General features: G+C 46.2%; 2 protein-coding genes across 11 annotated transcripts in view; both read left to right on the forward strand.

Annotated features, from left to right (window-relative positions):
- camta2 (calmodulin binding transcription activator 2) overlaps positions 1-2,076 on the forward strand; it is a 23,469-nt gene extending 21,393 nt beyond the window's left edge. For all 9 annotated transcript variants that reach the window (XM_060077116.1, XM_060077113.1, XM_060077117.1 and 6 more), the window contains one exon: positions 1-2,076. This exon is cut by the window's left edge and continues 201 nt beyond it. The gene's annotated coding sequence lies outside the window, so the exon portion shown is untranslated.
- A 1,396-nt stretch (positions 2,077-3,472) lies between these two features.
- Positions 3,473-10,000, forward strand: part of LOC132475799 (ephrin type-B receptor 4b-like) — an 18,774-nt gene continuing 12,246 nt past the window's right edge. Inside the window, exons 1-6 of one of the 2 annotated variants that reach the window (XM_060077124.1) lie at positions 3,473-4,506; positions 5,484-5,554; positions 6,081-6,223; positions 6,788-6,920; positions 7,181-7,429; positions 8,369-8,537. In XM_060077124.1, the coding sequence (XP_059933107.1) occupies positions 4,413-4,506; positions 5,484-5,554; positions 6,081-6,223; positions 6,788-6,920; positions 7,181-7,429; positions 8,369-8,537 (859 nt within the window). In that variant the 5' untranslated portion in view covers positions 3,473-4,412. The remainder of the gene's footprint in view (positions 4,507-5,483; positions 5,555-6,080; positions 6,224-6,787; positions 6,921-7,180; positions 7,430-8,368; positions 8,538-10,000) is intronic. The other variant, XM_060077123.1, reaches the window with a different exon arrangement.

Below are 10,000 nucleotides of genomic sequence, written 5' to 3' on the forward strand. Positions count from 1 at the left end.
ATTATAATAATGAATACACTCCAGCCACAGCTGGTGAACCTCTGAAAACTACAAGAGATATATACTATAGATATCTATGATGTAGATATATATAGATATATAATATATAGAGACTATGTGTGTTGTTTACAGCATGAGTGTGTGTGTGTGTGTGTGTGTGTGTGCGTGCGTGCGTGTGTACATGCACGTGTATCCGTGTACATGTGAACATGTGTATATGTTGTGTACATGGTGAAACATCCCTCAGCAATGAAATTGTCAGGATACAGATTGTTCTTCTGATTGGCAAGCTCATCATTACTTTGTTCTGATTTGCTAGCTGATCATTGCTGTGTTCTGATTCGCTAGCTCATCATGACCTTGTTCTGATTGGCTAGCTGATCATTGCTGTGTTCTAATGAACTTGCTCATTACTTTGTTCTGATTGGCTAGTTCATCATTACTGTTTTGCTGATTGGTTCTAGCTCATCATTACTGTTAGCTGATTGGCTAGCTGATCACTACTGTTTGCTGATTGGCTAGCTCATCATTACTGTTTTGCTGATTGGCTAGCTCATCATTACTGTTAGCTGATTGGCTAGCTCATCATTACTGTTAGCTGATTGGCTAGCTGATCACTACTGTTTGCTGATTGGCTAGCTCATCATTACGTTTTTTTGATTGGCTAGCTCATCAGTACTGCGTTCCTATTTGCTGGATCATAATTACTGTTTATTGATTGGCTAGCTCATCAATACTGTTTTGTGATTGGCCAGCTTGTCATTAGCTAGCTTGTTTGAGGCCGGACTCTATCAGATGACCAGCCAATGCAACATGCTAGCGGCGCAAGCTAGCTGAAAAGCTAGCTGAAAGAAGACTCTGTTCTTAGTACGGTTGGAAGGCGAGCATACTGTTGGAATTCTTATAATTAATTTATCAATTCTAACCGACTAACAGTAAGCCTTAAACTAACGGTTTTCACATGACTAACAGTTATGCTACAAACTAACAGGCTTTCTTCAAATCAGCTAACTTGTTCCCTAATTCCATGTTCCCTTTAAAGTGAACACTATACAGTACACTATTTAGGGAACAGGTATAGGGAGAATACGGACAAGAATTAAACACCGGGAATCCATCGGTGTGACGTCACATAAACAAGCCTGATGACAATGAAAACTGCTATGCATCATGGGATACAGTGCGAACATATGTGAGAATCAGTTGTATACTTTTTTTGAGGTCCATATTTGGTGTTAAGTAGTGCACTATATAGGAAAACCAGATTTGTACGGTCCCATTTCAGCCAATACAACACAGAAGATACAAATTGGTTACACATTAAAGGGCCCCTATGGTTAGCCATTACAAGCCGTTTCAAAATCTGCCCCGCCCTGGGACTTGGTGAACTCACAAGTGGAGACGTCCCTTTAGCTCTATTGTGGGTAGATAAGCCTAATGGTACACTGATCTATCCAGCGTATATCCAGGTGGACGCTCCCCCTCGTGGTGTCACCAAGTCCCAGGGCAGGGCAGATCTCTAAACGGCTTGTGATTGTAAACAACAGCAGACTAGCGGCTCGCTAGAAGACCAGCAGCCAGCTGTCAGACTAGCGGCTGTCTAGCTGACTATCAGCCGGTGTGTCTGGCTCACCAGAGCTGGGAAGGACTTGGTTCTGGCTGTGAGGAACGCGGAGAGAAGAGGTGTAAATACTGTAGATAGCTTTAGTCTCCCGTTGGTCCCAGCACTTCTTAAACTTGTTCCTTTTGTTCCACAGAGTGGCCGTTATATTCCATATATCCGAATAACATCAGATCAAATGAGAAATATATATATATATATATATATATATATATATATATATATAGCTACTATTGTTGGAGTGATGCCTTGCATGCATTTGTATCGTTTTTGCATTTTAAAAACCGTTAAGAGATATGAATCCAGTGTCAACTGAAATTATTAATCTTTTTTTTGCTGTTTGCATTTTGCCGTTTGTGTCGACAGTTTCTGTAATTTATTTATGAGGTTGTCACGGCAACCGCTGCATTATAACGAGCCTATCTTTGTAAACAAATAAATGTTCTTGAAACATATGATCTGGTCCCATGTCACCAAAGAAACAATCGTACAAAGGTATGAGGGGTGGGTGGGGTCAGGCCAGACATTCTGGTGGACTCAAAACGTTACTTTACCAAGTCAGTGTAATCTGAGTGGAAGGGAATTAATGGTACCGTCCAGCAGAGGGCGCCATAGCGTATCGTCTATAGACGACACATCCACTGTTCAGCTCGTTGTCATTTTACAGTATGGGTTTATAGTGTACACATCCATTATGTGGTGCTCATGTTCATTATATAGTGTATTGTCTAATCTATACACCTATGTTATGTTCATTGTGTGGCGTATGGTCTAAACATATAAACAATAACTACAGAGAAGGGTCATTAAGGAGCAGGTAGGGGTTAGACGGTACAGACGGGTCATCAAGGAGCAGGTAAGACAGTACAGAGACCGGTCATTTAGGCGTGGGTAGGAGTGAGACTTTACAGAGACAGTTTATAAAGACCAGGTAGGGATTGGAAAGTATAAGTAGAGACATGTCATTAAAGAGCAGGCGGGGGGGGGGACAGTACAGACGGTGAATACTGCTGCCATACAGGAAATGCCTCATGCTAGATTCCTGTGCTGACCCTGATTGTCTGAGGGTCGTCAGCCGGGTGGGGCATGTTTCTAGGGGCAACCAGGAGCATAAAACCAGGCTTTCACCTGTCCCTCTCTCTCTAGCTCTCTCTGTCTATCTGTTCTCTCTCTCACTGTTCCCGTCTTTCCCTCTCTGTTCTCTCTCACTGTCCCCCGTCTTTCCCTCTCTCTTTCTCTCCCCTCTCTCGCTCCTCTCTCTGTCTCCCTCTTTCTCCCCTGTCCTCTCTGTCTATATCTGCGCATTTGTAGTTCTACAAATGATTAAACACTGTTTAATAGTTCTACAGATTATGAAAATACAGTATGGTAGTTGTATGGATTATAAAACATAATTGATAAATTGGATACATTATAAAACACAGTGAAGTAGTTATTCTGTTTATAAAACATATTTTATTAGTCCACATTATGAAATACAGTAAAGTTATACACATAAAACATAATTTATTAGTTATACACATATAACTATATATACCTTACTTATAAAACACAGTAAGGTAGTTTGACAGATTATAAAACAATTTATAAATTACACACATTATGAAGCACAGTATTCTAATTCTTAAGATTATGAATCACGACAGGCTATAATTGTTCCACAGATTATAAAACGTGTTACCTGCATACCAAGCAGGTACAGATGTGTTTCTCATATCCTGTTATAGTTTGAGATTTCTTTCTGATACGATATCTTGGTACCACACACACGCACACGCACACACAGCTTCTGTTTCAGAGTGACAAACAGCAAAGCCAATCAACGGCCTCCTGCCAGAGGGGCTGGACTGAGAACATCAGGGTTTCGGATGTCCCGTGCCAGCGGTAAAGGATCTCCGCGAGGGAAGTTTCGAGGAGTACTCACGAAACTATTTTAGTTTGTTCCGTTACTCCGGTTCTGTTTCTTATGTTTCCGTTACTCCGGTTCTCTTTAGTAAGGGTCCCGGTGCAACTGGACCGTCTCGTGGAGAGAGACTCGAAGATAGAGAGAAAGAAGTGGAGTAAGTAGCTGAGGAGGGGAGAGGAATGTGGATTGGGTGGGAGAGGTAGTGTGTATTGCAGTTGTGTGTATGTGGATGTGTGTGTCTGTGGGGGGGAGGGGGGGGCGAGGTTAGACCCCTCCTCCATCAGTCTCGGGAATCGTCTGTCCGGCGAGAGCGCTCGCTGTCCGGCTGCAGATCATACCGCTGACCCGCACCGGACCTCCAGATACAAGTCTACCAGAACCCCATGAACCGATCGAGGAACCGAGCCTGAGACCTAGGGGGGCACGTTGAGGAAAGGGTCCGGTCCGGAAGTCCCATAGGATCACGACCACTATTCAACATCTGTTTTTTTTTAAGGATCGGTGGTTTTTAAAACGTCCACCGACAACCCGAGACTGGATTTCTATTGTCGTTCTACTGGATTTCGGTTGTGGTCCTACTGGAGTTCTATTCAAGGTCCACTGGGAGTTCTACTGGAGTTCTGCTGGAGTTAATAGTGTCGATCTTCTGGAGTATGGTTAAAAGTTATGCTGGAGTCCTATTGTAGTTCGGTCGTCGTTCTATTCGAGTTCTGCTGAAGTTACACTGGCGTTCCAACCGGGTTGAATTGATTCGATTTGGAAACGCATTCGACCGTAGTGTTGTTATTGGATACTGTAGCAGATAGTATCGGGTCGCTCGGCGCCTGCTGGGTGCTGGTGGGCTCTGATGAGGTCCGTGGGGCGGACGGAGCGTGAGGCCAGCTGATGGCGCCTCGAGGCGCGCGAGGCGCCGGGACCGAGGCCGTGCTGCGGCTCCTGCTGCTGCTGGGCTCGCTGTGTGCGTACGGGGCGGAAGAAGGTAAGACCTTAAATACCGTCAAACTTTACTTTGTCTCCTTGACCTGAACCTAGCTTAATATAGGCGACGGCTATAGTTATCTAACAACGACCGTGTAACTTCAATACTCTTTACAACCAACTAACTACAAGTACAAGTCAAGCACTCTCACCTCACTAATTAATGACTTGACTTTCTCCTCGAACTAAACATACGTTTAACAAGTACTGTTACTATTGTTGTACAACTATAATAAGTATACTCCAACAACACGTTTATACTGCAACTAGATACCAGAACTAAATGTTCTAGCTAGGAATGACAGGAGAGACAGAATGATGGAGTGATGATAGAGGAGAGGCAGAACGAGGGAGGGAAGATAGAGAACAGAATGATGGAGTGATGATAGAGGAGAGGCAGAATGATGGAGGGATGATAAGGGAGAGACAGAACGATGGAGGGATGATAAGGGAGAGACAGAACGAGGGAGGGATGATAGAGGAGAGACAGAATGATGGAGTGATGATAAGGGAGAGACAGAATGATGGAGGGATGATAAGGGAGAGAGAACGATGGAGGGAGGATAGAGATGAGTCAGAATGACTACTGCTAGTAATATTTATAAACTACATCTGCTGGTAATACTACTGCTGCTAGTAATACCACAACTGCTAGTTATACTATTCTACTGCTTCTATAATACTACTACTGCTAGTAATACTTCGACTGGTAATACTACTGCTGCTATAATACTAATACTGATAGTAATACTACTAGTGGAGGTGGTATTACTTATACTACTCAAAGTAAAACGGTCGCTAGTAATACTACTAGTGGTAGTGGTGATATTTCTCATGCTCATGATAAAAACTGTTGTTTGTAAAACTACTAGTGGTAGTGGTAATAGTATTGCGGCTCACAGTAAAACTGTCGCGAGTAATACTACTAGTGGTTGTGGTAATGCTGGTGCTGCTGGTAATACAACCACTATTCCCCAGAGGTGGTGTTGAACACCAAGCTGGAGACCTCAGATCTGCAATGGACCGGCTTTCCTAACGATGACCAACAGGTGATGTCCTCCTGTCTTTGTGTGTCTATCTGTCTGTATCTCTTACCTGTCTGTCTCTGTCTGTTTGTCTCTATCCTGTATGTCTCTAACCCGTCTTTCTCTAGCCTGTCTGTCTGTGTGTCTTGCTAACCTGCCTGCCTGTCTGTCTCTATCCTGTCTGTCTGTCTCTAGCCTGTCTGTCTCTTACCTGTCTGTCTCTATCCTGTCTATCTGTCTCTAACCTATTCGTCTCTTACCTGTCTTTCTCCATCCTGTCTGTCTGTCTCTATCCTATTCGTCTCTTACCTGTCTGTCTCTATCCTCTCTGTCTGTCTCTAACCTATTTGTCTCTAACCTGTCTGTCTCTATCCTGTCTGTCTGTCTCTATCCCATTTGTCTCTTACCTGTCTTTCTCCTTCCAGTCCGTCCATCTAATCTGTCTGTCTCTAACCTGTCTGTCTGTTTGTTGGTCTCGCTTACCTGCCTGCCTATCTGTCAGTAACCTCTCAGCCTCTGACCTGTCTGTCTCCAACCTGTCTGAGTTTAGTGGGAGGAGGTGAGCGGTCGTGACGACGATGCCAACAGTGTACGGACCTATCAGATATGCAGCCCTGCCAGCGCCAGTTCCTATTGGCTGAGGACACGCTGGATCCCCCTCAAGGCTGAGACCGTTCTCTACGTAGAAATACGGTGGGTTTGATTGACAGATAGAATATAATCTGATTGGTGGATGTAAACAAGGCATATGGATGATCTGATAGGTTGCTGTAAACCGGCTGTATGCATGATCGGATTGGTTGATGTAAACGAGCTGTATGCATGATCGGATTGGTTGATGTAAACAAAGTGTATGGATGATCTGATTGGTTGATGAAAACGAGGTGTATGAATAATTTAAAACACTGGGTTGGGAGATGGGGGTTGAGATGGTTCATAAAACTTAATTGTTTTGCCATAAGTCAGATAAATGTCTATTATTAATTAATACAACATACTGGGGGTGAACTTCCATTTTACATTTGTCTAAATATAGTCAGTTTCAATGGTTCTGACAAATCAGAATCAACCATGCAAATTCTTAGTCGATGACACCCCTACAATTAGTAGTTTTCATATTGAGTCATTAATTGGACAGTGATTTTATGCAACATACAATTAGAAGGAATTAGCTTTAATCGTTGATGAAAAAAAATGATCTTTATTAATCCCAGGCAGGGAATATACTGAAAGTGAGTGATGTGTGTTCCCCTTTAGGTTCACCATGATGGAATGTTCCAGTCTGAACTACCGTCAATGTAAAGAAACGTTCAACCTTTACTACTACCAGAGTCCCACGGACAACGCCACGCTCACACAGCCCATGTGGATGGAGAACCCCTACACCAAGGTAAACACTAAGATAGTCTAATTGGGTCTGACCTAATCAAATCTAATTTAACCTAGTCTAACCTAACCTCTTTTTTACCTCACCTTGTTATAACCCCATTTGTCTAATATAATCTAGTATAACCTCATCCAGCCTAATCCAGTTGAATCAAACCCTTTCTAATCTACTTGAACCTAGATTAAAAATCGAATTAATAAATCTGTAATTAATTTGATCAATAATCTGAAATCAATGAAAGTTTATACAATGTTAATTTTCAGGTGGACACGGTGGCTGCGGACCACCTGTTGAGGCGTGGGGGGGAGCGGCGGTCTAATCTGAAGACCCTGCGGGTGGGTCCAGTGGGGTCGGGTCCAGGGGGGGCCACCAGGGGGGTGTACCTGGCCTTCCAGAGCCAGGGGGCCTGCATGGCCCTGCTGGCGGTGCGGGTGTACTACAGGAAGTGCCCCGCCCTCATCCACTCCTTCACCAGCTTCCCGGAGACCATCCCACACACACTGGTGCAGCAGGTAGAGACCGTCCCCCACACACTGGTAGAGACCGTCCCACACACACTGGTGCAGCAGGTAGAGACCGTCCCACACACACTGGTAGAGACCGTCCCACACACACTGGTGCAGCAGGTAGAGACCGTCCCACACACACTGGTAGAGACCGTCCCACACACACTGGTAGAGACCGTCCCACACACACTGGTGCAGCAGGTAGAGACCGTCCCCCACACACTGGTGCAGCAGGTAGAGACCGTCCCACACACACTGGTGCAGCAGGTAGAGACCGTCCCCCACACACTGGTAGAGACCGTCCCACACACACTGGTGCAGCAGGTAGAGACCGTCCCACACACACTGGTGCAGCAGGTAGAGACCGTCCCACACACACTGGTAGAGACCGTCCCACACACACTGGTAGAGACCGTCCCACACACACTGGTGTAGCAGGTAGAGACCGTCCCACACACACTGGTGCAGCAGGTAGAGACCGTCCCACACACACTGGTGCAGCAGGTAGAGACCGTCCCACACACACTGGTAGAGACCGTCCCACACACACTGGTGCAGTTAGAGACCGTCCCACACACACTGGTGCAGCAGGTAGAGACCGTCCCACACACACTGGTAGAGACCGTCCCACACACACTGGTGCAGTTAGAGACCGTCCCACACACACTGGTGCAGTTAGAGACCGTCCCACACACACTGGTGCAGTTAGAGACCGTCCCACACACACTGGTGCAGTTAGAGACCGTCCCACACACACTGGTAGAGACCGTCCCCCACACACTGGTGCAGTTAGAGACCGTCCCACACACACTGGTAGAGACCGTCCCACACAGACTGGTGCAGTTAGAGACCGTCCCACACACACTCTCACTTTGTAACGGCGTGTGCGTGTGTGTTGTTTTTGTGTGTAGGTTGGACAATGTGTATAATCGGTGTGTATTCCAGGCGCTGGGTGTTTGTGTGGAGAATGCGGGGACCCCCTCTGGAGAGAAGACGAGCCGTCCCAGCATGCTTTGCGGTGAGGACGGCCAGTGGGTCGGGATGGGGACCGTCTCCTCCAGCTGTGCCTGTCGCCCTGGTTACGAAGCCAACCCGTCACATCTCAGATGTCGAGGTGAGCTCACACATCCGGCGGCCGACGCGTTCCTCACCCCCCGTACCCTCTTACCGCTAATAAGTCTAAAGCGTGTGTAAGAAGTCTAAAGTGTGTCGACCTCTATCGGACGATTCAATGCAATTAAATAATGAAAGCTATGCATGCATCATGGGATATAGGTTTGAAATAAGTGTGAATCAGTTGTAAACTTATTTTACGGTGCATCATGGATATGAAGTATTGCACTTTATAGGAACCAGATGTGTACACTTGCGGATAACAATAGTAAATACTGCAGAACTGGAAAATGCAATTTCTGAATAAATTGCGGTGTGAATGTTGGCTATTGGCTTTCAACAATTTGTAACATCACATGGGTTGCATGGAGTTAAAACAGAACTCAAAAGTCAGTCTTTAATAACATAATATCTACAACAATATATTCACGCAAACCATTTTAACCATAACAACAAATTTCCTTCTGGAACATTTCCTGAATCAAAAGTCACAAACAATGTCCAACACTTTCAGAAACCAAACCGGGACAAGGAAACATGACCTCATCTAAATCCAAACCCACCACACCCAACAAGTGACCACCTTAGGTCTTCCGCTGAGAGCCAGCTCTCCCTTCCACGTAGCCGCGGCTGTAATTTTGGGCTGGTCTGGAGGTGATCAGAGACCTTCCTGTTGTTCTCTGGGGTTCAGAGGTCATCGCGCTGAAATCAGGACGAGTTGTCATGAGCACGGGCGGCCTCATCTGCTTTTGGTTAACCTGGAACACACACGCAGACACACACGCTGACACACACGCAGACACACACGCTGACACACACGCAGACACACACGCTGCACACGCTGCCCAAGGTCACTTCCTGTCTCCATTGTTCCTGTCTCTCTCTCTCCCTACCGCTCTCTCTCTCTCTCTCTCTCTCTCTGTCTCTCTGTCTCTCTGTCTCTCTGTGCTCTCTCTCTCTCTCTCTCTCTCTCTCTCTCTCTCTCTCTCTCTCTCTCTCTCTCTCTCTCTCTCTCTCTCTCCCTCTCCCCCTCTCTCTCTCTCTCTCTCTCTCTCTCTCTCTCTCTCTCTCTCTCTCTCTCTCTCTCTCTCTGTGTGAGGGGTGCATGCTGGGAGCATGGGGGGGAGTGTTCGAGTGTTCGGTCAGACTTTTTCCTGGTTTGTCTTTGAGATGAGCGATTCTTCAAACTCACCGTCTTTTCGTTGAACTATTGTTGGGTCGTGTGTTTGAGGGGGAAGAAGGGCGGGTTAGGCGGACGCGGCGTCCTCCGAGACACCGCCCCCTAGTGATCCGACCCGTGATCCCTTTGATCCCCCCCCCCATTGACCCCCGGGTCCCGACAGGACAGGCGCTCAGGTGGCGCCGGGTGATTGACACCGGGGTGTTTATAGGTGGACAGACGCGCTTGTGTGTGTCCTCTCTGACCATACCGTCTGACAATGTGACCGTGTCATGTGTACTACC

Source organism: Gadus macrocephalus, chromosome 17 (assembly GCF_031168955.1).
Source record: "Gadus macrocephalus chromosome 17, ASM3116895v1".
NCBI classification, from domain to species: Eukaryota; Metazoa; Chordata; class Actinopteri; order Gadiformes; family Gadidae; genus Gadus; species Gadus macrocephalus.